Source organism: Heliangelus exortis, chromosome 24 (assembly GCF_036169615.1).
Source record: "Heliangelus exortis chromosome 24, bHelExo1.hap1, whole genome shotgun sequence".
NCBI classification, from domain to species: Eukaryota; Metazoa; Chordata; class Aves; order Apodiformes; family Trochilidae; genus Heliangelus; species Heliangelus exortis.
In genome coordinates, this window is record NC_092445.1 from 1,173,789 (window position 1) to 1,198,708 (window position 24,920).

The window sequence follows — 24,920 nt, forward strand, 5'->3', positions numbered from 1 at the left end:
TGTGCATCCAGGTTTGGGTGAGGGTGGTGCGTGCTGGGGTAAGGACTTGACCTCTCCCTCCATCTGCCTTTTTGCTGAGATAACTGAGCAAAAAAAGGTGGGCTTGGGAAAAAAAAAAAAGAAAAGAAAAAAAAGAAAAAGGGTTCCAAAACCCCAAACCCCAGCTTTTTACCCCCAACCTCAGGGTAACCAAGAGGTGTGGTGGGGCTGCCAGGGCTGTGCTTGAGGGTGCTGCTGCTGAAAACATTTATCCTTGGGATTGGGCAGAAGGGTTTGGGCTGAGCCCAGTGGCAATCAGGGGAAGGTCTGTATTTTTCCTGCAAATGACTATACTTGAAAAGTGATTACTTCATTTTAACTCGATTGCTCCTGCAAGGTGCTTGGGGATGGTTCCAGCAGGGGGATGGGGCAGGGGAAGGGCTGTGGGCTCATCCTGCAGCGTGCTGAGAGCTCGCTGGCCCCCAGACCCCTCAGCTCATGCTCAGGGAGGTGCTTGGGAAAGGTTTTGGGATGGGGTTTGCACCCTGGGGATGGGATGGAGCTTGACCCTGGCGGATGGTCTCCAGCTCCATCCGTGTTTTAGGCTGGGTCCTTCCTTCCTCCCTGCTTCCCTTTTCCCTGCAGGATGTGCAGGATGGGTGCTGTGCCATGCAGGTCTGGTGCCAGCAGGATGGGTGCTGTGCTGTGTCACCTTCCAAAACCATCCCTGTGACCCTGCCCATGCCCCCTGACCCTGCCCAGCTCCTCTCCAGGAGGCAGTGACGAGCCCTTGGCCACGTTTTCCTCCCTTTCAGACCTGTTACTCCAGTGGGATTTGAGCTGGACATGATGGAGGGGGAAACATCCTCACCCAGAGCCCCGTGGGCAATTCCTGCTTGTCCCCAAACCTGCTGGCCATGGGGATGCATCCCCCCTGTGTGTGCACATCCTTCTGGGCATAAACACATCCCCTCCATGCCCTCATCCTCCTCATCCACACATCCCCTCCTTGTGCCCCCTCCCCCCGTGCACACAGCCCCTCTCTGCATCCCTTCCATGCATTCCTGCATCTCCTCTCTGCATCCCCATCCATGCATCCCCATCCATACATCCCCATCCATGCATCCCCATCCGTGCATCCAGGCATCCCCATATCCCCCTCCATATACCTGGGTCCCTTTCCTGTGTCCCCTCCCTCTGTCCCCTCCATGCATCCCCTCTCATCTCCTCCATGCACCCTCTCCCTGCAGTCCCAGCCCCACCAGCCCAGGAGGCTCCTCCAAGCCCCTTCCCCAGGCAGTAGCCCCCCAGGAGCCGGTGGCCACCCCGGCTGCCCTGCCCGTGGCCAGCACCAGCCCTTCCTGGGGCACAAAGTCCCTTTGTGGAGCCCCCGGCTCCTCCAGCTCCTCTCTTCCTGAATTCGGGGTGTGTCCCCATCAGGGGTTGCAGTTTTCGGGGGTCTTAATGCTTAAGGAGGTTGGGTGTGGGGTTTTCTCCTCCCCCCCCCCATGGTTTGGGGAGGATGGAGCAGGATGGGGACCCGCGGGGGGGAAATGGGGACATTTATAACTCCTCGTGTCCAGTGCGGTGTCCCCAAGCTGTGCAGTGACCCCAAGGGCTGTGCGATGTCCCCAGTAATTCCCCCAAAACTTGCTGTAAAAAAACGCCAAGAATTTCCCCAATATCCTCCCTCCAAAATTCCCTCAAAATTTGAGGTAAAAAAGACCTCCAGAAATTCCCCCGATATTCCCCAGTAATTCCTCTGAAAATTGGGGTAAAAATTTCCCAATAATTGTCTCAATAATTCATTCAAATTTGGGGATTAAAAATCCTAGTAATCCCCTCAATATTCCCCGATGATTACCCCCAAAACTGGAGGAAAAAAATAAAAAAAATTCCCCCGATATTCCCCAAGAGCTGCCCCCAAATTTGCCATAAAACCCCTCCAGTATTCCCCCCACCATCACCCCTTCCTTCTTCCCAATTTTCACCCCACGCGGGGCTGGGTAACCCCAGCACGGCTCATGCCGGAAAAGCCGATGTTTGTTAAAACTCCCCCATCCCCCTCTTCTCCCCGAACCTCTGGAAAAACATTTTCCTCCAGGAATCATCCGGAGAGGATGTGGGGAACAAGGCTCCTTTCATCCCCTCTGGCACCGCGGGGCACACGCGGGGGCTGCCAGTGCCTTGGGCACCCACGGCCCCACTCGGGCAAGGGCTGGGTAGAGATTTCCCCCTTTTTCCACCCATTTTTTTTTTTTTTTGGGGGGGGGGGGGTTTCTCCCGTCTCTCTCCCCCCTTCCCGCCCCAGGGGACGGTGGCTGTGCTGGGTGTCACTGAGGTCCCTTGTCACCGTCTCACCGTTCCACGGTGAGCATCGTGTCCCTGTCCCTTGGGGACACCCAGCAGGACACGGCAGAGGATGGAGAGGGGGTGTCTGGGGGTCCAAGGCCCCCCCAGGGTGGCAGGGGTCCCTGTCCCCAAGGAGCAGCAGGACCTTTATCCCCAGACCACGATTGTGCCCCAGTTCAGCCCCGATGCTGGGGGCTGCAGACCCCCCCAGAGACCCCCCCCGAGGCGCGTGTCACCCCCTTGCTCAGCTCTGTGAGGTGCGGGAGCAGCACAGGGTGAAGGAACCCCCCCACCCCGGGACCCCCCTGCCCAGCTGCCTCCCAGTGGACCCCCCCCGCCTGGGGACACCCCAGGGTCGTTCTTGGTGGGATCCTCCCAGCTGGGGACCCCCACAGGGTCGTGCTTGGTGGGGACCCCCCACCTGGGCACCCCCAGAGTGGTGCTTTGTGGGACCCTCCTGCTGGGCACCCCAAGGGTCGTGCTTGGTGAGACCCTCCCCATCTAAGGACCCCCAGGGTCATCCTTGACGGGAGCCCCCCACCCGAGGACCCCCCACACCCTAAAGCTTTGCACCCCTTGCAACCAGGGACCCCCAACTCCCTCCCACAGCTGAGGACCCCCCTGCAGCCGGGACCGGATCCTCCCTCCGCAGCCGCGCACCCCTCCGCAACGGGACCCCCCTGCAGCCCCCCCCCCTCTCAACGGGACCCCCCATGCTACCGGCACACCCATAGAGCCCCCCCCTCCGCAACGGGACCCCCCTACAGCCCCCCCCCTTCGCAACGGGGCCCCCCTACAGCCCCCCCATCCGCAACGGGACCCCCCGTGCTACCGGCACCCCCATTAATACCTCCCTTCGCAACGGGACTCCCCTACAGCCCCCCCTTTGGAACGGGACCCTCCTGCAGCCCCCCCCCCACTTCATGTCGGTAGCACGGAGGGACCCCCCTGCAGCCCCCCATCCGCAACGGGACCCCCCGTGCTACCGGCACCCCCCTACAGCCCCGCACCTCTCCATAACCCCCCCGCCCCGCTCCGTTCCCCTGCCCCCCCCACGGGGTATTGGGGGGGGGCGGTGCCGGTGCTGCGGGTGCTGCCGGTGTCCGGCAGGGGGCGCTCTCTGCCTGCGCGGGGCCGCGGCGGGGCCCTGCCGGTGCTGACGTCACGGCGGAGCGAGCCGCCGGTATTTGAGGCGCGGGGCGGGCGCGCGTGCCCCGCTGCGCCGCCGCCTCCGAAACCGCGGGGCCGAACCCCCGGGGCCGAACCGCGGGGCCGAACCCCCGGGGCCCGCAGGCGGCGGCGGCTCCCCTGGCCCCCCCCACCTCCCCCCCATCCCGGCCCCGCCGCGCCCCCCACTTCCCCCCTCCCTCCCCCAACTCCCCCCCCCCCCCCGCCCCCTTTTTCCCGCCCCGGCCGCACCATGCGAAGCGCCCGGGCGCTGCTGCTCGCCCTCGCCCTTCGGGTTTACGCTCTGGACACCGAAACCCCCGCCGGTAAGAACGGAGCGGGAGCACTGGGTGCGGGATGGGTGCGGGGGGGTGTGTGTGTGTGTGTGCTGCTCGCTCTGTCGGAGCTTGAGGACGCCGGGCGGGGATGGGGCACAGCGTGGGGTCCGGGACCCCCGGGTGCTGCCGCCCGTCCCGCTGCCGGGGCTGCCTTCGGGCCTCGGGTGCGGGACACCGCAGCTCCCCGGAGCTCGCTGGCAGGCGGAGGGGATGGGTTGCACCCTCGTACCCCGCGGCTGCACGGCGGGAGGTGAGCTCCGTGGTGTCCGCTCGCTCCCCGGTACCGGGGCCGCCTCCTCCGCCCGCCCCTCCCGCTGCACCCCCGGGAAGGGAAAGTTCCCCCCCGGGGGAGCCCTGCCCGGTGCCGGGGATGGAGCAGCCCGGGCTCCGCCGAGGACGGGCGGGGGGAACCTTGTGCAGCCCCGGGCGGGGGGCGGCGGGACCCGCGCCGTTTATTGGTGACCCGGGGAGGGGTCCCGGAGGGTTCGGGGGGGGCGTGGGGGGTGGGTTTGGGGACCCTTCGGGGATAACAGGTGGTGGCCGAGGCCCCGCTCCGGTTACAGCTTCCCCTGGCTCGGTGTCACGGGGATGTAATTTGAGTTTTGCTAAAGCACGATCGTTTTTTACATTTATTTAATTTTTTTTTCCGTACTTTTCCCCCTTCCGTCGAGCTCTTCAGCGGCTCCCCGGGCCTGACCCTGCAGGCGGGGGCTGGGGAAGGGGTGAAGGCAGAGGAGAGGGGGGTGCAGGGGACACCCCGCCGGGCTCCGACCCCCCCGGCAGACAGGAGCGGGGTTGGGTGCTGCGGAATGGGGAGATTTTGGGGCTCCCGAGGTGCTGCCTGGGGCCGTGAGAGGTTTTTGCAGGGGAAACTGAGGCACGGGGGAGGAGGGTGCCGGTCCTTGGTGCTGCAGCCTCTCGGGTGATGCTTTGTGCATTGGATGGTTTTGTTTTTTGTTTTTTGTTTTTTTTTTTTTTTTGCCTGGTAGTTTATTATTTTAGCCTTGAAAATGAAGCAACTCTCCCTGTGCTGTTTTTTTTGGTTTTTTTGGTTTTTTTTTTGAGGGGGGGGTAGTGGCCTTTCTGCAAAAATCAAAACAGAGTGGTACCCAAAAGCAGCAGAAAACAAACCAAGGCGGCCCCGTTTGGAGGGGGAGAGGTGGCTGGAGACAGCCTGAAGCAGAGGAAGCTCTGCAGAGGTCCTGGAATGGGGGGAGGATGGGGAGGGAATGGTTTTGCCTTGTGCTGGGGCAGCTGGAGGGGGGAGAGCCGTGTGCTGGGCTGGGGCTGGGGGGGGAGATGCTGCACGGGGTGAAGGAGGCAGCAGGGAAACTGAGGCACGCAGCTGGTGAGGAATTCCAAGTCCTCTGCTTAGGGGAAGGGGCTTCTGCACCCCCTCTGCGTGTTGGGAGGGGGGGTCCTGGGCTCTGTGTGGCTTTGGGTTGGGGGCAGCGGGGACCCGATGGTGGAGTCGGGATGGGGGGGGCTTTGTGGGGACCCCCCCCCTCGCTCTCTAGCAAACCCTTTCCTCTCCCTGGCTTTCTGTCCCTGCCAGATGACAAATGCAAAGGGTAGGGTTGAACCCGGTGTAAATCAGGAGCATGTTTACTCCAGCGTTTCTCCTGGTAGCTGCAGGGTGGGCTCAGCTTCAGCTCCGCCGTGGAGCCGGGGGGGTGGGGGGTGGGCTGGGGGCGAGGGTTCTGCTTCCAGCTCTGTCCCCTCATCAGCTCTGTCTCCCGTCCCCCTCCCCACCAGCTCCGTGTCCCCCCCCTCCCCACCAGCTCCGTGTCCCCCCTCCCCACCAGCTGCTTTTCACACTCATTCTGGTGTTTGCTCCTCCTGGTGTGGCTCAGCCAGCTCTGGGGGGGACATTGGCTGTCGGGGGGGGACACACACACATCCCCTGGTTTCTCCTGGGAGGGTTCAGGGGCTGGTGAGAAATATTTAAGCCCATCTGTGTATGTGTTTGGGGTCCCTGGAGAGACCCCAGAGCCACTGCTGGGGACAACCAGCACCCTGTGTCTGGGGGTGTTGGGCAGGTGGGTGGTTTTTCTCTCCCCTCCTTTGCCAGGAAGGGGTGTAGTGTGATCCTTCCCACGAGTGGGGAAACTGAGGCACGGCGTGCCTGGGATGGGCTGAGCTGGGTGAGGAGCTGAGTGCCCCTCCAAACCCTCTGGTCCCTTGTGTGGTGTCTGCTGGCTGTGACAGGGACCTAAGAGTTGTCACCGGGGTCGTTTGTCAGCCCAGCCTTTCCTCCTTTTTTTTTTCTTTTTTTTTTTTTGGGAATAAACCACGGAGCCTTTCCCCTTGCTGGGAGCCTCTGGCCGGGCCACAGGACATGCTCAGCTCCCTCCTTCCCTTCCCCTGCTAGGAAAAGGAGACAGCTCTGCTCCCATTTAGTGCACCCGTGCACCCCCAAACTTCCCCCATTCCTTGCTCTCCAGGTGTTCCCCAGGCTCTGTGTTGTCCCCACTCCTCCTCTGTCCCCCCAGGCTGTTTTGTGCCCGGGGACACACGCGTGTGCACTACGTGGCACTCCTGCCACCCAATCTGTTTGCACTTGGCTCTGGCTTCGTTAGCAGCAATTAAACAAATAAAATATTTGGCTGTGGAGCTTCCTGCCGGGAGGTTGGTGCCACCGGAGAGAGCCCCGGGTTGGGGTGGGGGACATCTCTGTGGCACTTGGGTTGGTTGGGGGGTGGTGGGTGCTGGTGGTGTTGGTCGGGGATCACCCGAGGGTCCTGTCACCCCCTCCCCTTCCTGCACAGCCCTGGCAGGAGGTGACACCCGGGTGACCCCGAGGTGGGCGTTTGTTGTTTTGGCCAAGTGAATGGGAACGTGGAGCAGACGCCGTCCCCAGGGCTGGGATTGGGGTGGGGGAATGGGACAAATGGGTCAAATCCTCCTGGCGTCCCCCTGGCTGTCAGGGCAGCGTCCCCATCCGTGGGGGGTTGGGGTCTGTGTGGGTCTGACCCTCCTGGGGGCTCTTTTGTGCTCTCTGGGTGCCTGATCCTGCTCTCCCCAGCCCTTTGCTGGGTGTTTATTTCCTTCCACTTGGCTGCCTCTGGGCTCACCCATGCCAGGGAATTTTTTTCCTCCCCACCCTGCTTTTACCAAGCACACAAACCATACAGGACATTACATTTTCCTTGCCAGATTATTTCACTTTTGGATTTTTTTTTTTTCCCTCTCCTGCACCAGGGGAGAATCTTTTTTTTCTTTCTTGCTTCTTCCTGAGAGTGCCATGACCTTTCCCAGAGCTCCCAGGCAGTGCAGTCTCCACCAGGATCCTGTGCTGGGATGCTACAGAAAATCCCACTCACCGGGTGGGTTTCCTGCTCCCTTGGCTCCTCCCGTGTCCCTTCTCCATGCCTTGGAACATCGTGGATCTTCACTGAATTTAGGGATGCTCCTGTGAGTGATGCTCCTGGATGGTCCTGTCCCTCCTGGATGCTCCTGTCCCTCTGGCTCTGGATCTGCAGCTCCATGGGGGGGGTGACAATGTCTGTTCCTCCTCCCACCCATGACTTGCAGTTGTATTTGCCTCTTTTTTGCCCCCTTCTCCTTGCTCCAAAACTCCTGTTCCCTGTTTTTTTTCCTCCTGGTGCTTGGACCTGCCCTGGCCTGGGGAGCAGGGCTGCTGGTGAGTCACCTTCTGGCCAGCTCCGCACATTTTTCCCTTTGTTATCCAAACTAAGACAAACCAGCCCCATTCCAGCTTCCCTGCCAGAGCTTTCCCAAAGCAAAGCCAGCAGGATCAGGGCCCCCGGGGAGCAAAGATTCCTCCTGAAAGACAAAGGCAGATGCTGGTTGGTGGCTTTGACCCCTGCCCTGGCAGTGACGGCCTCCCTGCTGCCTGTTGATGTTGGTTTTCCCCCTGACTGCACCCGGGATGGAGTTTTTCCATGGAGCACAACCCATCTGTGCTCTTGTCAGAGCCCTGAGCACCCCGGAGCACCCTGGAATAAGCTTTTTTTGGGGTGCAGCCCCCTGGGATTTGCTCTTGGCTTTCGGCAGCCGTGCAGGGGTTAAGCACAGAAGGGGTGGGCAGGCAGAGTCAATCCCTGCTTGGTGCTGGGAGCTGAGAGGTAGGACAGGCTCTGGAGAGCCTTAGTGACACAGCCCTGCCATCTGCCTGCTCAAACCTCCATAAATAAGCTTTTTAATAATCTATTATTAACATGCACTGTAATTGTCTTATTAGACATGTCTGGGAACCTTTAGTGACTGTGTGATTAAATGTCAAGATTCCCAAACCTCCTCTTCTCCTTTATGACAGCAGCTTGGGATTTCTTTTGCACTTTCCTTGGATCCTATTCTTCTGTTCCAGGCTGGAGACCCTCCCCTCCTTTTTGTACGCTGGGAAAACTGAGGCTTTCTGCTCTGGATTCCCAGGAATTTGTCCTCTGGAGTTGACAGCCTCCTTGTTGGCAGCCTTAACTTACCCAAGTCCTGATGCTGGAGCTTTTCCTGCTGCCTGGCAGAGCTTGGTCAGGATGGATGTGGGTGGGTGTTGGGGTGGGGGATAGAGGGGTGCCAGCCTGCTCTGTCCCCACCTTCTCTGGATCAGGGGGGTCCTGGAGACATGGGACCTGCTTTTCCTCACTGGATGAAGAGCATCTTGGAGGAGGAGGGCTGGGGGGTGCACCCCACCAGCTGAGGACCCCTCTGTGAGCATTGCACCCTGGCTGCAGGAGTGGGGTGTAAATGGGCTGCAGAGCCAGAGCAACTCTGAATATTTTTGAGGGGGCATTTACTACTTTTTTTTTAAATTTGGCATGAAATATCATGTAGAGTCACCCACCCTGGGGTAGCTGCAGCTTTGATCTCCTGGATTGTTCCCCCCCACGTGGATCAGTCCTTTCTCAGCATCATTAAGTTCAGCAGAGCTGAGGCAGGGATGCAGCACTTGGGGACACTGAGTTCAGACACTGATGTGTCTTAACGAGGCCACTGTCCCCCTGGCCACTCCTGGGTGGCTGCAGATGACCCTGTGTGGGATCAGCTATGGCAGCAGCCCCTGGGTGCTTGAGCCTGGGGTGCTGCCTCCTGCCCGGGGGGACCTGCAGCCTAATTAGCCCAATTAGCCCAGCTGAGGAGCAAGAGGGGGAGAGCTCTGGTCCAGCAGGCTTCACCCTACAGCTGGGCCATCAGCTGCTGCTGGAGTGGCTGGATGTCACCAGGGGGAGGATGTCACCAGGGGGAGGATGTCACCAGGGGAGGGGATGAGGTTCTTGCTGCAGCCCAGCAGGTCCCTGGGGTGGGGGGGCTCTGCTCTGGGTGCTACCTGGGGCTGACAGGAGATGGTGGCCATGGCTGCTCCTCCCCTGGGCCAAAGGGGATGGAGCATCACGGGGGTTGTTCATGGAGGGGAAGGCTGGAGGAGGGATGGGTGATGGACAGACTGCACTTCTGGCTTGATTTGGAGGGGTCTGTGGGGCTGCTGTGGGTTTTTTCCAGTGTGGTTTTTTTTTTTTGGGAAAGAGCAGCTTGGAAGGGGACTTCTGCAGCCCTCCCAGTGCCAGGACAGGTCTCTCCTGAGTGATGAGGTTGTGTTGGGGGCTTGGTTGCTGCCCAGCTGGGTCTTTTCCCAAGGACTCTCCTACTTCTGCTTGTTTTTCACCATATTTTCTGCTGTCTGCTGAGTGATTATGCCCCATTGATTTTCCACAGCCAGCAATCACCCTGCTTTCCTTGGGCTGTAACAATAGCAGCCTAAAGCAGTGCATCTCTGTGCTGGCCATGCCTTTTTTTCATTAGTTGAACTTTTGATTTAGGCACCTGCCTGGGGTCCTGCTGCTCTGCTCTGAAGAGGTGCAAAGAACCATCTCCTGCCCTTCCATCCTCTGGGAAGAATGAGCTCTCCTGCTTGGTGCCTGCAGCCAGCTGGGAATGGGAGCTGGGAGCTGGCTGGGCTGGAGGGTGTGCAAGGTGCTGCTGCACACACTTGTAGCACTGCTGGGGGGGGGTCTCTTCTTTGAGTTCCATCAAAATGTTCAGGTATTGCTGTTTAGTGCAGTCCCAGAGCTTTCCAGTGCAGTCCCAGAGCTTTCCAGTGCAGTCCCAGAGCTTTCCAGTGCAGTCCCAGAGCTTTCCAGTGCAGTCCCAGAGCTTTCCAGTGCAGTGTGGTTGCACCCTGGTCTGCAGGAGCAAGAAAAAAAAGAAATTACCCTGGGTGGATCTCTAGAGAGAGTTTAAGATGACAGAGGAGTGGGGTCTTCTGTGTTGAGAGCAGATCTCGGGGGGGGCAAAGGGGGCACCAAGGGGCCCCTTCTGCCAGCAAGGGAGGGGAGGAATGAAAAGCAATAACCAAGCTGGTGAGAAGAGGCATCCTCAGGCTCCTGCACCTCTGGATTTACAACTTGCTGTCCTGAAGCAGCAGCTGCTTTTCTACCCAGTGTCTGCCTGCACCCAGGGGACCTGATCAGCCTGGTTAAAAGAGGTTTGAGCCTCTGGGAGTTCTGGGGAGCACTGGGGTGCTGGTGGGAGACCCTGGGTGGGTTTGGAGCTCCTGGTTTTTGCCTTGACCTGGGGAGATGGAGGGAGGGATGGATGGATGGGTGCTCGTGGCAGAACTGACCGTGGTTGTCTGAGCCCAGCTTGGGGACTGGGAGAGCCCCCTGAGCCCAGTGTGGGGACTGGGAGAGCTCCTCAAAGCCATGACACAAACTCCCTGGGCACGGGGCTCCTTTTGATTCCCCAAATGGATGTTTCTGCCAGTGCCTTTATCCTCCTGCTGATCCACTTTGGCTGAGCCTGTGCACCCCAGCCCGTGGGGGTGGGTTTGCCCACATCATCACCTTTAAACCTCACTCTCAGCCTCCCCATGTTGCTTTTCCTGGTGCAGCAGGAGGAGGAAAACCATCATCCTGGATTTTGCATTGCACTGGGACGTGCTCCTGCTCTACCCAGACCTTCCTCCCTGCTCTTCTTCCTCTTGCTCTTGTTTTCCCAGGGGCTGGGGACCATGCAGCCTGGTTGCTGGCTGGTGTTGCCACGTGAGGGCTCTTTGGCAATGCAAACAGCTCTGAAAGGCCACAAATAACCCTCTGGAGCTGCCTCCTCAATCCCCCCTGGTGCTGGCCTGCTCTCCATCCCAGCAGGATTTAGCCCATCCCTGCAGGGAAGTGGTACCCAGAGTGAGAGGGGGTGCTGGGGGCAGGGGGGAGATGAGCTTGAGGCTTTCTCCCACCTTTATCCCCTGCAAAATGGGGTCGGTTTGGAAAAACTGCTCTTTCCTCTGCTCCCTGGAGCTGGTGTCAGCCCCCAGGGCTGTGGGGCTGCTGTGTCCTGGGCAGGGGCTGTCCCTGCAGAGGGAGCATCCCCCTGTCCTTGGGTCCCCAAAGCAGTGTCACCTGGGGGGCCTGGTCTGGGTCCATGGAGCTGTGGGGTCCTCATGGGAATACAGGAGCTAGGGAGCCAGAAACAAGCTGCTTTTTTTTTTTTGCTTTTTTTTTTTTTTTCTCTCTTTTTTTTCCAATTGATTTTTTTTTTAAATTTTTTTTTTTTACCTTTTTTCCCCCCCAAGGTGCCATGTGGCTCCCTGTGGTACACTCAGCAATCAATAAGAACAGGATGGAGGTTTCCAAAGGTCTGCTTTGTTTTTCTTAGGGAGTCAAAGAGGCAGCCCGGGCTGTGTTAATTAAGTGATGGTTAATTATTCAAACACTTGTGTATCAGGTTAGTGGCCTCCTGCCCGGGACCTTCAGGTTTCTGTGCTGCAGAACCTCTCCCAACCCGAGTGTAAAGAGGAGGAATGGTGCTGATCCTTTCCCTGGGAGCAGCACTGGCTGGATCCAGGCTTTTTGGTTGGGAATGTCAAGGTTTAACCAGGAGAGAGGACCGGGAGGGGATGTTAAATCCATGTGGGCACAAAACCTCCTGGCTCGTGCCCCTCAGCATCTCTGCACCACGTTGGGGTGATGCAGCACCCTGGGCCCTTCTCCCCTCTCCAGGAGCTGCTTTTGGGGTGGGAAGGGTGGGAAGCTGCAGTTCCCAGCTGGATGTGCCCTGAGGAAAGACTCTGGCAAGATGAATAAATTCTATTTTGCTTTTAAATGCCTTTTCATGCCGAGGTGATGCACGCTGGTCCTTGCCCAAGCACAAGCTGACCCCATGGCACTGCAAACCCTTTCCAGCTGTATTTTCCCACTTGGATTTGCTGCCCCCAGGCCTGGGGCTGCCTGTTAGCACCTCCACAGCTCCCAGTTCCCCCAGTTTCCCCCAGTCCTCCTGCCCAGGCTCCCTCAGGAGCTCCCAGGGTTGGAGCTGAGCTGCAGGACGTTTAACACCTCCGTGGGGATCTGCAGGTAAAAAAAAAAACATAAAGAGTCTTTAACAGGCCAGAAGCAAAATGGGAGATTGATGTTTTCTGTAGTTGCTGGTAGACTGATATTGTTCTCCTAGTCCTGTGCTTTCCTAACACCGAGGTTATCAGGAATAAGTGACTTATTATGCAAATCCTCTGTCTTAATATCTGGCTGCTCTCTCCCTGGAATTGCACTGGCTAAAACCCCACGCATTATTGGAGCTGCTAATGTTTACACATTAGCTTCTTTGGCTAATATGCAAGGCTTCAAGTTGCAAATTGATGTTTCTTACAGCTGAGCAAATTATTTTTCTATTAAATGCAATATTTAAAATGATCTGGAGAAGCAAAACAAACTACTGGTGAGAATTTTAATGGAGCTGCTTTCCATATTCTTCTAATCAGCTTTTATCAGGGCCAGGAAATATATATTTTTTTTTTTTTTAAATATTTATATTTTGCAGAAGTGGGGAGCAGGGAGGGTGTTTGTCATCTCCTCTGTGTAATGAAAAAAAAAACAAACACAAAACCCTTTGCAGGTGCCTGCTGTGTTTGTGCCCTGGGCTCTGTGTGGGGGGATTTAGAGTTTGGGAGCAGAGGAGGTGACCCTGGAGGTGCTGGGTGTGGAGCTGAGGGGGTGCCCTGTTTGATTCGGGGTCTGCATGGGTGCAGGACCCCCAGGTGAGTCCCAGAGCCCTGGATTATATCCCCTCTCGGGGGGTCTGAGCCCCCCAGGGATGGAAATGGGATTTCTGATCCCTTACCCAGTAACAACCTCACCCAGGAGCTTGTGCTGGGGATGTCCAGGATCTTGCTGGTTAATAAATACATCTAATTTTAGGTGAGCTGCAGTGTCTGTTCCCTATCCCCCACCCTGCAGGAAGGCAGCTCCCAGCCTTCCCTTCCCGGGGCACCTTCCTGTGGGAGGTGTGAAGGAAATCACCTTGAAATAGAAATGGCTTTTAAATAGCAGCCTGGCTCTGGGAGGTGGCAGCATCCCCCTGACCTCCTCTGGAGCAGCTCCTGCATCCCAGCAAAGCCCAGCAGCTCCCTGGGTTTTCCACCCTCCCCAGGGGATGCTGCTGGGATGCTCCTCTTGGGGGACTTTGCCCCTGTGCCTCAGTTTCCCCACGTGCAGCAGTGGCATCAACCATTTGTGCTAAAACCATCCTGTGAGCCTGGAGTGATGGGACAAGGGGCAGAGGGGAGATTGAGGTTGGAAAATCAGGAAGAAATTCTTTGGGGTGAGGGTGCTGAGCCCCAGGTTGCCTCCAGAAGCTGTGGCTGCCCCATCCCTGGCAGTGTCCAAGGTTGGATGGGGCTTGGAGCACCCTGGGCTGGTGGAGGTGTCCCTGACCATGGCAGGGGGGGCACTGGGGGGGCTTTGGAGTCCTTTCCAACCCAAACCAGTCTGGGATTCTTTGTTTTTCCCCCTGCAGATACAAAGCACAGATCTGTCAGTGGGATGGGCAGTGGGTGGGGGGAAGGCAGAACAATAAACTTGTTCCAGGAGGGAGAGGGATTGGCCTGGGCAATCTGAGCACACTCAGAGGATCTGCTCAGTGTGGTGGCATCTGAAGCTTCTGGAGTCCAGGGGTTGGCTCCTGGGGGCTGAGGAACCAGGCTGGGCCTGGTGGGGTAGTGGGGAAACTGAGGCACGGGACTGATGGGATGTGGGCGGTGAAGACACAGCCCTGGAGGAGGGGGTTGTGTCTCCCCTGGTGGTGTTAGCAGCTTGGAGTAATTTATCTGGGGCTCTTTTCCTTGGGAAACGGGGTTTGGCCAACCCCAGGGGCTGTTGTCTCCACTCTGCTTCCTCAGAGCAAAAATAAAAAACCCAACACCGGGAGCAAATTTCTCCCTCCCAGAATATCCCATTTCAGCAGCTTGTGGAAAGAAAAACTTGGGCTTTCCCCCTGCCCTTCCCCCTTCCTTGAAATCACTTGGCACTTTATTTCTGACACTTGGTTTCTTGTGATTTTTTTTTTTTTTTCCTTTCCCTTTCCTTCCTGGAGAATTTGGATGGATTCTTTGCTTTTTCTCCCACAAGGAAGTGCAGCCAAGTTTCAAACCCTCTAAAATCCAAAGTGTCTGGTGGTGAGAAGCACAGGAGCTGTGCAGGGGCACAACCAGACCCTGCATTTCAGGGAGGGTTTAGTGGGATCTGTGAGCTCTGGGTGCCTCCAGGCCAGGGAGTAGGAGAGAATTTGCATTTATTTTTATTTAAAGAAGTTTCCTGTGGTTCTGGGAGGAAAAGAAAAAAAACCTTGGTGATGGTGATGGAGCTGGAGTGCTTTTGGAGTGCTTGGTGCTTTTGAAAAATGAGTGTAAAGTTGTAGGAGAAGCCCTAAATGTGTTTTTACATCTGAAAGAATTTGGGATAATAATTTGCTGGGCTTTTGCATTTCCCAGTTTTTTTATTTCCTGGTTTTTGGACTTTGAGTTTGCCCAAGTGAGGGGTCTGAGCTTCCCTCCCCAGGGGGAAGCACAATCCCCCCAGCAGCAGCGGGGCCCTTAACTGGCAAATCCCTGGGGGTGGGGGGAATTACTGATGTAATTTGGGGATAAAATGGGAAAAATAACAGAAGGAATAATCCCCCTGCCTGGCTCTGCTTTCATGCTGGCCCTTTAGGGGATATTTCCTTTGTTGCTCCTGCTTGCTCAGGGGTTTTCTTGACCTCATCAGCCCAGGGGCTCCCATTAGTTGGCTCTGGGGCCCCTGGGAGGGGTAATCCTGGGATTAATGGGATAATGGGATGGGGGTAACCAACCCACCCTGGGCGGCCCCAGAGGCAAAGCCAGGCCCAGAGCTGGGGGGGGGGCTGATGGGGGGATACTGGGGGGCTCAGTGTGGGATGTGGGGGGCTGGATGTGGGATGGGGGGGTTGGGTGTGGGATGCAAGGGGAACCTGGGTGCAGGATGGGGTTGGAGCTGGGTGTGGGATATGGGGGTTCAGTGTGGGCTTTTTGCAAAGGATAAATCCCAACACTTGCCCCCAATGTCCTCCCCCCCTCCCTCGATAAATCCCCCCCAGTGCCAGCTGGGGGGTGCAGGAGGTCTGTGATGGGGTCTCTGTGTGGGGGGGGGTCACAGAGCATCCTGCCAGGGATTTGGGGCAGGGGAGGGGGGGGTCTGATGAGGTGTCTGTGTTTTGGGGGGGGGCACAGAGCATCCTGTCAGGGATTTGGGGCAGAGGGGGTCTGATGGGGTCTGTGTGTGTGTGTGAGGGGTCACACAGCAGCCTGTGAGGGATTTGGGGCAGGGGGGTGTGTGTCTGATGAGGTGTCTGTGTTTCTGGGGGGGTCACACAGCATCCTGTCAGGGATTTGGGGCAGGGGGGGGTCTAACGGGGTCTCTGTGTCCACAGGTGGCTGCACTTTTGAGGAGGAGGGGGACCCGAAGCAGTGTGAGTACAGCCAGGGCCAGGACGATGACTTCGGGTGGGAGCTGCTCCGCAGTCACACGGTGCCACACCTGACAGCTGACCTGCCCCACGGTGAGACCCCACACACCCCAGGAACCCCCTCCTGGATCCCAGGATGGACCCCAGGGCTCCCCCTGCTCCCATCCCCACAGCTGGAACCGCTCTGGGGTTGTGTGTGCAGGGGGTGCTGCCCCTGGGGTGTGATGAGCTGTGTCCATCCTCAGCTCAGCTGCTCTGCTTTCTGCAAGGTGTGATGAGCTGTGTCTGTTCTCAGTGCAGCAGGGCTGCTGTGCTGCCCCTGGGGTGTGATGAGCTGTGTCTGTCCTCAGGACAGAATGTTGTGTGGCCCTGAGGAGTCCTGTGTCACTTGGGGTCCTGCAGGGACCCTGCTGCTGGAGAGAGGGGGGGTTTTCAACAGCCCAACAGGGACGTGGGAGGTGGCTCTGGGCACCTCTGAGCCCTGTGCTGCTGCCGTGGGGGATTTAACCCTGTGCCCCCCCAGCTGTGTATTTTTGGGGTGGAAAGTCAAGATTTCCCACTCCCTTGATGTTTTTCCAAAATAATTGCTTTAAACTGAATTATCCTGAGTTGTGTGTGTCCTGCAGGGGGGTTCCAGGGCAGTGATGGATGATTCCAGGGGATGCAGAGCTGGGGATTGAGCTGGCTCACGACGAGGGGTCTGAAACCTGTGGTTACCTGGGTTTTCTGCTTCATTTTCAGCTGTAATGTAAAATTTGCAGCAAATTGCCTGAGTTTAAAGCTTGGGGGCTGAAGGGGTGGGGGGGATGGGGCTGCTCTCTCTGCTTGGGAAGATACCCAGGGGGGGTAGCAAGAGAAGAGGACATTGAACTTGTTGTTGGAGGGATCAGAGGCTGGCTGGGAGAGTTGGGGGTGTTCAGCCTGGAAAAGGAAAGAGAAGAGGAAGAGGAAAAGAAGAGGAAGAGAAGAGGAAGGAAGAGATCCAATGCAACAGGGAGACCTTAGAGCACCTTCCAGTGCCTGAAGGGGCTCCAGGAAAGCTGGGGAGGGACTTGGGACAAGGGCCTGGAGGGATGGGGCCAAAGGTGCAGGGAGACACTTTGCTTTGGAGCATCCAGCAGGTGCAGGGACCCCGTTTTTGGGCCGTTTCACCCCGGAACATTGCAGGAGGCTCCTGCAGCCCCAGTTCCCTCCCAGCAGCTCGGTGGATGAAGAGTATTTCACAGCACCAGGGCCTCTCTGGGGAGCACTTTCTGAAGGAGTCTCGTGGTCTCAGATTAAAATGAGTTTTTATTGGAGAGCAGCCAGCTGCAAGGAGTGTAGGATTTATTGGAGCGGGTGCTGGCTGCTGGCCACCCACCTCTACCTCTGCTGCCTCCTGCTTTTGCCTTTCTTGTTTGCTGTGTGTGGGTTCCCCCCCCATCTCATCCCACTTTGACTGTCTCCCTCTTTCACTTAAAGACAACACCATGGCTGCTTCTCTCCCACAGATGGGGCTCTCCCACATTGCAGTCATGATTATTTTCCTGTTTCCTTTCCTGTTTCCTTTCCTGTTTCCTTTCCTGTTTCCTTTCCTGTTTCCTTTCCTGTTTCCTTTCCTGTTTCCTTTCCTGTTTCCTTTCCTGTTTCCTTTCCTGTTTCCTTTCCTGTTTCCTTTCCTGTTTCCTTTCCCCCTTTGCCTTTCCCCCTTTGCCTTTCCCCCTTTGCCTTTCCCCCTTTGCCTTTCCCCCTTTGCCTTTCCCCCTTTGCCTTTCCCCCTTTGCCTTTCCCCCTTTGCCTTTCTCCCTTTGCCTTTCCCCCTTTGCCTTTCCCCCTTTGCCTTTCCCCCTTTGCCTTTCCCCCTTTGCCTTTCCCCCTTTGCCTTTCCCCCTTTGCCTTTCCCCCTTTGCCTTTCCCCCTTTGCCTTCCCCCCTTTGCCTTCCCCCCTTTGCCTTCCCCCCTTTGCCTTCCCCCCTTTGCCTTCCCCCCTTTGCCTTCCCCCCTTTGCCTTCCCCCCTTTGCCTTCCCCCCTTTGCCTTCCCCCCTTTGCCTTCCCCCCTTTGCCTTCCCCCCTTTGCCTTCCCCCCTTTGCCTTCCCCCCTTTGCCTTCCCCCCTTTGCCTTCCCCCCTTTGCCTTCCCCCCTTTGCCTTTCCCCCTTTGCCTTTCCCCCTTTGCCTTTCCCCCTTTGCCTTTCCCCCTTTGCCTTTCCCCCTTTGCCTTTCTTGTCACCCTGTGCACTGGTGGGAGCACCCAGACAGGGCTGTGCTGCCATTTTATTGAGGTGCATTAAAGAAACAAACAAACAAAGAATCACTGGAAACCAAAAATAACTCCAGCAAAAAGCAACCCGGGGGCTGCTGAGGGATTTTGTCACCCCTGGCCACCTCTCTGCTGGCACCAGGACGTTGTGCTGGGGGATGCTCTGGGGCAGGATGCTGCATCCCAGTGTGGGGACAAGGATCTCTGCTTCTCCTGCATTAAAAATCCCCAACCCATATACTGGGCTTGAAGCTGAAACTGGGACCAATCCTTTAAGGGGGAGGAGGAGGATATAATTAGCACAAAATCAGGAGGTGGGAGTTTGGTTCTTCCAGTGCAGCAACACCGGGAAGGAAATGCATGGGCAGATTGTCACCTGCTTGTGTCTGGTCCTGGATGCCCTTAGTGGGCATTCTTCTAAAAATAACTTGTCAGTGGTTTAATTTTAGTCTTGGTCTCTTTTGTTTGCTCCTCTGGCTTTTTGTTTTTAAAGGGGAGGGAGGGTTGAGGGTCTGTGCTTGGGAGGAGAGCCTGGCAGATGGAGTGGGTGGAGGTGGCTTTTGGGAAATGTCCCCTGGCACGGGGTGGGATGGTGTTTGCTCCCTGTGCTGCTCTGGCCTGGACCAAATGGAGCAGGTCTTGTTAGGGCAGAAATAATTTTGCTGGGGGAAATGAGAGAGGACTAATAATAATAATAATAATAATAATAATAATAATAATAATAATAATAAAGGAATATGGACACAGTGCCTTTCCTTTTGTCACTGAAATGTGGCTGTGCTTGATGCTGAGAAAATAAATTGTTTTATTTCACCCTACATGTCTGCCTGGGAGCTCTGAGTGGCTCTGCAGATCAGGGAAAATTTTTGCTTTTTGGTGATTTTTCTTTTTTCTCCAGCCCAGCCCCAAGGGATGCCCTGAGGTACCCAGCACCGTGTCTTCCCAGGAGATGCTGTGACCCTCTGGGTGTGTTGGGGTCCCCCAGGTGCAGTTCCCAAATTCTGGGGGTGTGTGTGGCTGTACCCCACAAACCACATCCCCCAGCCCTTCCTTCATTAGGGATTTCTTGGTGCCACTTGCTGGGAGTCAACAGGAGGGAAGTGTGTGAATTCATTGAAATTAACTGGTGGTGAAAGCTATTAATAATTAAATGCTGCTGTCAGGAAAACAAGGGGAGACTTGAATAAATGGCCCAGCCTTGTTACTTACAGATTCTGTTGTTATTAAAATGGAAGGGATATTGATAATCCCCTTGCCTTTGGCCAGGGGGGAGGGTTTGGTGGGGCAGCCTCACATCCATCCCCTGTCCCAGCACCTTGGGTGTGCTGGATGGCTCTGGGAGACTCCTGGGGATGGGGAATGCAGGGCAGGAAAGGACCCTGATTCCAGCATCCCAGGGATCCCTGATTCCAGCATCCCAGGGTCCCTGGTTCCAGCATCCCTGGGTCCCTGGTTCCAGCATCCTGGGGGAGCTTTGCTGCTGCTCATTAAGCTGAGGACCACGTTCTCCCCATGGAAGCACCTGCTGAGCAGGGTTTAAACTCAGTGACAACTGCATGGTAAATGATAGGAGGTGATGGGAATAGGAATGAGGTGGCTGGAAGGGGAGCATGGAGGCAGCTGGAGCTGTGAGCATTCAGAGGAAGCAGGTGGGGAGGCTTGGGAGGCATTGGAGCTGTCACTGATCCCAGTGTCCTGCTTATCCTGGAGGCAGGAGGTCTGATCATTCCCTCCTCAGCCAGCAGCCAGGTTTCAGTGTCCTGCTGCTGCCCAGACAGGAATCTGACACTGACTCCATCCCGGGTCCCTTGTTCCCATCCTGCCTGTCCCCACGGGCTGCTTTCATTCACATCTTTTACTGCTGCATCCAGGTTTTGAAAAAGCCAGGAGTCTGTGGGACCTGGCACGTGACAGGAGAGCTGGTAACTTCATTTTGAGTGAATACTTGGCTTGCAAACTTTTGAGCCATTCAGTAGGTCAGATCCTATCCCATTCCCAGCATTTAATAAGTGTTTGAATTTCACTGCAAAGCTGTAAGGTGAAATGTGTTCAGCTCAGCACTGCAGGAGATAGCCTCCAGAGCCTTCAAGCTGAAAAGCCACTGGGTTTCTCTAGTTTTAGATAGTTCACAGTGAACTTTTGCTGATTAAATCACTGGGAAGTGTCTCAGCCACCTAATATTTAAATTGGGGAATTTGATGCCTTCTTATCAGGTTGATGTTTCACTGTTTAGTGCATACCCAGTGGGATCTGAGCATCACTGCTGGGTCGTGGGCATCTTTGCAATCCCACACACTCCATCCTCTCCATCCCCTGCCTGCAAGAAAGCTGGGGAGGGGCTTCTGACAAGGTCCTGGGGTAATGGTACAAGGGGTGATGGCTTTAAAGTGACAGAGGGGAGATTGAGGTTGGACGTGAGCAAGGAATTCTTTGGGGTGAGGGTGCTGAGCCCCAGGTTGCCCCCAGAAGCTGTGGCTGCCCCATCCCTGGCAGTGTTGAAGGCTGGATGGGGCTTGGAGCACCCTGGGCTGGGGGAGGTGTCCCTGCCCATGGCAGAGGGGGCACTGGGTGATGTTTAAGGACCTTTCCCACCCAAACCAGTCTGGGAGGGCAGTTCCTCCATGCTCTCCCCTCTTCTCCTTCACTCCAGGCTCCTACCTGATGGTCAACTCCTCCCAGCACTCCCCGGGACAGAAAGCTCACCTGCTCTTCCAGGCTCTGAGTGAGAATGACACCCACTGCCTGCAGTTCAGTTACTTCATGTACAGCAGGGATGGGCACAGCCCTGGCACTCTCCGTGCCTACGTGCGGGTGCCGGGGGCTCCCTCGGGCAGCGCCGTCTGGAACGCCTCGGGCTCCCACGGCCGCCAGTGGCACCAGGCAGAGCTGGCAGTCAGCTTGTTCTGGCCCAGTGAGTACCAGGTGAGCCCCAGCAGAACCCCCCCTTTGTGTGCCCCAGGCTGCCCCTGGCGTGGCCTGGACCCCCTCTTCCCTTTCCATCAGCCGGATCCCCCCTCGCGTGGCCCCAAACCTCTCCCAGCTGTGTCTGGCTCAGAACCTCACGTTGCACAACCTGGACCCCTCCCCTCTTCCTTTTCATGGCTGGGACACCCCCACCCCGGCCTCTGCATCACCTGGACCCCCCAAGCCTCCCCTTTGCACCCCCAATCCCTCCTCTGCATGGCCCAGACCTCACCCCTCTTTGCATGGCTGGGACACCCACCTCCCTTTCTATGGCCCCAAACTCCCCCTTTGTGTGGCCTGGACAGAACCCCCTCTGCTTTGCATGGCCCAGCCCCACCCTTGGCATGTCCTACCCCCCCATGGCATTGCCCCAAGCCACGGGTGACCCCTCTCTGGTGTCACAGGTCCTCTTCGAGGCAGTGATCTCCAGCGAGCGCCGGGGCTACCTGGGCTTGGATGACATTTTGCTCCTGAACTACCCCTGCTGTGAGTGTCAGGATGGGACCCCAGGGGGGGTGAGGGGGTGCTGAGTTGGGCTGGGCTGGGCAGGGGGTTGAGATGGTGCCTATTGGGATGGTCCTTTGGGGGAAGCTGATGGAGCGCAGCATGGTGGTACCTGGGTGTGCTGGTGGAGCTCCATCTCCTGGGTCCTTCTGGAGCTCCTTTTTCCATTCTCATCTCTCTACCAGTTCCAAACCCACCTTGGGTTCACAGAACTTCAGAGAAGTGAAGACTGGTGGGGACCTGAAATCCCAAACTGTCCCGATGTGTTTGAAATCCCAACGTGTCCCATCTCCTCTTTGTTCCAGGCTTAGGGAAGGGGTAGGAGATCAGTCCCCCCCTGTCAACCCTGTAGCCTGGACTGTGGGGTGCTAGAGGGGGAGGGCTGCATCCCACCCTGGGACTCTGGCTGATTTCATGGGGTTTGGAAGAAATGCCTTTATCCAGGATGGGGACTGTGCCCATCTGGAGCTCAGCTCCAGCCCTGGCATCCCGGATGGGTTTGTGGGATTTTAGGCTGTGGTGGGATTTTTTCAGCAATGCCACAGCGGGTCCCTGTGAAGATCAGCTTCTTTGTCACCTCTTGCTTGTGTCCCCTGGCAGCAAAAGCCCCTCATTTCTCCCGCCTGGGTGACGTGGAGGTGAATGCAGGGCAGAATGCCACCTTCCAGTGTGTGGCTGCTGGCAAGGCAGCTGAGGCTGAGCACTTCCTGATGCAGGTGAGCAGCTGCAGGAGTGACACCAACACCTCCACCTTCAACCCCCTGCATTGCTTCTGCAACACCCCCAGGCCTCCTCTTGGGGAGGTGACACCCCTGAGCCTCCTCCTGGGGAGGTGACACCCCTGAGCCTCCCCTTGGGGAGGTGACACTGCTGGGCAGTGGGGACAAGGGCAACCACCCCCCCTTGTTTGAGGCAGACGTCATTTGGGGACGTGTTTGGTGGCTCTGGATGTCAGGGCTGGGCCTCCTGGTGACATCTTGTCTCTTCCTGTGGGGCAGAGGCTGAGTGGTGAGATGATCCCTGCTGCCTCTGTGAAGCACATCAGCCACCGACGCTTCCTGGCCACCTTCCAGCTGGATGAGGTGTCCAAGGAGGAGCAGGACCTGTACCGCTGTGTCACTCAGTCCTCACGGGGCTCAGGTGTCTCCAACTTTGCTGAGCTCATTGTCAAAGGTGAGTGGCTGTTGCCCACTGGGTTTCCTGGGTTCTGGATGGGCTCTTTCTGCTCTGCTCTTTGTAGAGGAGGAGGAAGGTGGGATGCTGGGGCTGGTGGGATGCTGGGGCTGGTGGGATGCTGGGGGTGGTGGGATGCTGGGGGTGGTGGAGTTGCAGTTTCTCACTGGGAATGAGTTGCTACACACAGAGGGTTCAACATAAAACCAGGGAACTCCCTTTCATGCTGGCTTCAGATCATTTATTTTTGGTTGCAGGAGGTGGGAATTAATTAATGAGGGTGAAGCAGTGCAGCACCGTGCTGCCAGTGTACCTTATAAAGATAATTAAGGTTTGATCAGCTGTTGGACTGATGGAGTTCAAAGGCTGGGAGTGCCTTCCCATACTTTGGTGTCAATCCCGAAGTGCTTTGGGAGGGAGGGGGGGGATCCCAGTCTGTCCTGTGTCCTGCATCCCTCAGGTGAGGGGTGTGTTTGAGAAGAGATGCTGTGAATGTCTTGACTGTAATTATTAAATAGAGTGGGATGTGGGCTGGGGATGCTGCAAAGCTGTTTCTGGAGGGGGATGCTCCACTTGCCCCTTCTCTGCTCTCTTCCAGATCCCCCCACACCCATTGCACCCCCCAAGCTGCTCCGGGCTGGCTCCACCTACCTCATCATCCAACTCAACACCAACTCCATCACTGGGGACGGCCCCATCGTGCGCAAAGAGATCGAGTACCGCATGACCTCGGGGCCCTGGTCAGAGGTCCACGCAGTCAACATGCAGACCTACAAACTCTGGCACTTGGATCCAGACACAGAGTATGAGATCAGTGTCCTGCTCACCCGCCCCGGGGAGGGGGGCACTGGCAAACCAGGACCACCCCTCATCAGTCGCACCAAGTGTGCAGGTGGGTCCCAGGGCAAAGCCTCCATCTCCCCCCTTCCACTTTAAAACCCTCGTCCCCTCGCTCCATACCTGTGCCCAAAGTCCCTCCCCAGCTTTCCTGGAGCCCCTTCAGGCACTGGAAGGTGCTCTAAGGTCTCCCCAGAACCTTCTCTTCTCCAGGCTGACCACCCCCAACTCTCCCAGCCTGGCTCCAGAGCTGCTCCAGCCCTTGGATCATTTTTGTGGCTTCCTCTGGAGGTCCAGACCACATAAACCACGAGATATTTTACTCTGTCACTCATCCCTCCCCATCTCTCTTCTCCCCCCAGAGCCCATGCGGGCCCCCAAGGGTTTGGCTTTCTCAGAAATCCAGTCCAGGCAGCTGACCTTGCAGTGGGAGCCACTGGGCTACAACCTGACCCGCTGTCACACCTACACTGTCTCTCTCTGCTACCGCTACCTCGTGGGCATCGGGCACAACCAGACCTTCCGGGAGTGCGTCAAGATGGAGAGGAACACCAACCACTACACCATCAAAAACCTCCTGCCCTACAAGAACATCCACGTCAAGCTCATCCTCTCCAACCCCGAGGGGCGGAAGGAAGGCAAGGAGCTGGTCTTCCAGACGGATGAGGATGGTGAGTCTGCTCAGGAGCTGCATTGTCCCGGGGATTCCTGGATAGCTGCCCATGGATACTGTGGATGTTCCATAGGGATCTGGCCCAGCACCTTCTGCCTGGCTGGAGGGAGGTGATGAGGGTCCCAGCTCCTAGTGCTGGGGCGTGAGCAGCCACCCATGCAATTAAGCCAAAGCTTGTTAATGACAAGACCATTAACTGGGGTTTATTTTGGGGCAGTGCTGGCTGTCTAGGGGGTGGGTGCAAAGATGCTCACACCCCTCCCGAGGGGAAAATCCTGATTTTGGGGTTAGAAATCCCATTTCTGGAGCATTAATAACTGGGCTAAACTATAGAACTCATTAAAGCATCCCCCTGTGGACCCTGGGCAAAGTCCTGCTGGGTGCCTGGGCAGAGAAGAGGGTGACAGGGCCAGAGGTTGCCCAGCTGGTGTTGAGGTGGCCCCATATAGAGCTGGGAAAGGTCTTTGACCCACAGGTGAGGATTTTGGACTCTGTCTGCATGAAACCATGAGACTTGATCCCAGGGACACGTGGAAATACCATCACAGCTTGTTTTTGTGTGCAGGGAGCTGGTTCTCTCCCTATGCAGGCAGATAAATAGATCTAAATAGATACAAATGCATGAAGAGATATATCTACTAATGTATATTTTAATATATATATGGTGAAGGGGTATGCAGACACCTGGGGGTTGTTCTTTCCCTCTGCTGGCCTCATCCTGCTGCATGCACAAGCACACACTGCCTGTACCTATGTAAATGTATATTAAAATGCATAGGTTATGGGTATAAAAATTATATATCTATAGATATGCACAGTCCTGCCCTAAAGGTTCCTGTAATTCTCTACAAATTCAATAAGTGCCTGGTGCATACGTGGAGGACACGGTGCCTCTGATTGAATTAACTTGTAAATCAAGTGGAAATGGTGTTTGCACAGTGGGGAGCACACAGGAGGTGATCCCTCTGCCTCGTGGTTGGAT

The 24,920-nt window shown here is 56.7% G+C and overlaps 1 protein-coding gene across 5 annotated transcripts in view; it reads left to right on the forward strand.

Moving 5' to 3' along the window:
• Nucleotides 1-3,700: 3,700 nt before the first annotated feature.
• PTPRU (protein tyrosine phosphatase receptor type U) overlaps nt 3,701-24,920 on the forward strand; it is a 51,887-nt gene continuing 30,667 nt past the window's right edge. For 4 of the 5 annotated variants that reach the window (XM_071767868.1, XM_071767869.1, XM_071767870.1 and 1 more), the window contains exons 1-8: nt 3,701-3,824; nt 15,513-15,641; nt 20,438-20,709; nt 21,156-21,237; nt 21,856-21,971; nt 22,254-22,428; nt 23,027-23,320; nt 23,628-23,936. In XM_071767868.1, the coding sequence (XP_071623969.1) occupies nt 3,752-3,824; nt 15,513-15,641; nt 20,438-20,709; nt 21,156-21,237; nt 21,856-21,971; nt 22,254-22,428; nt 23,027-23,320; nt 23,628-23,936 (1,450 nt within the window). In that variant the 5' untranslated portion in view covers nt 3,701-3,751. Of the gene's footprint in view, nt 3,825-15,512; nt 15,642-20,437; nt 20,710-21,155; nt 21,238-21,855; nt 21,972-22,253; nt 22,429-23,026; nt 23,321-23,627; nt 23,937-24,920 lie in introns of those variants that run through there. The other variant, XM_071767872.1, reaches the window with a different exon arrangement.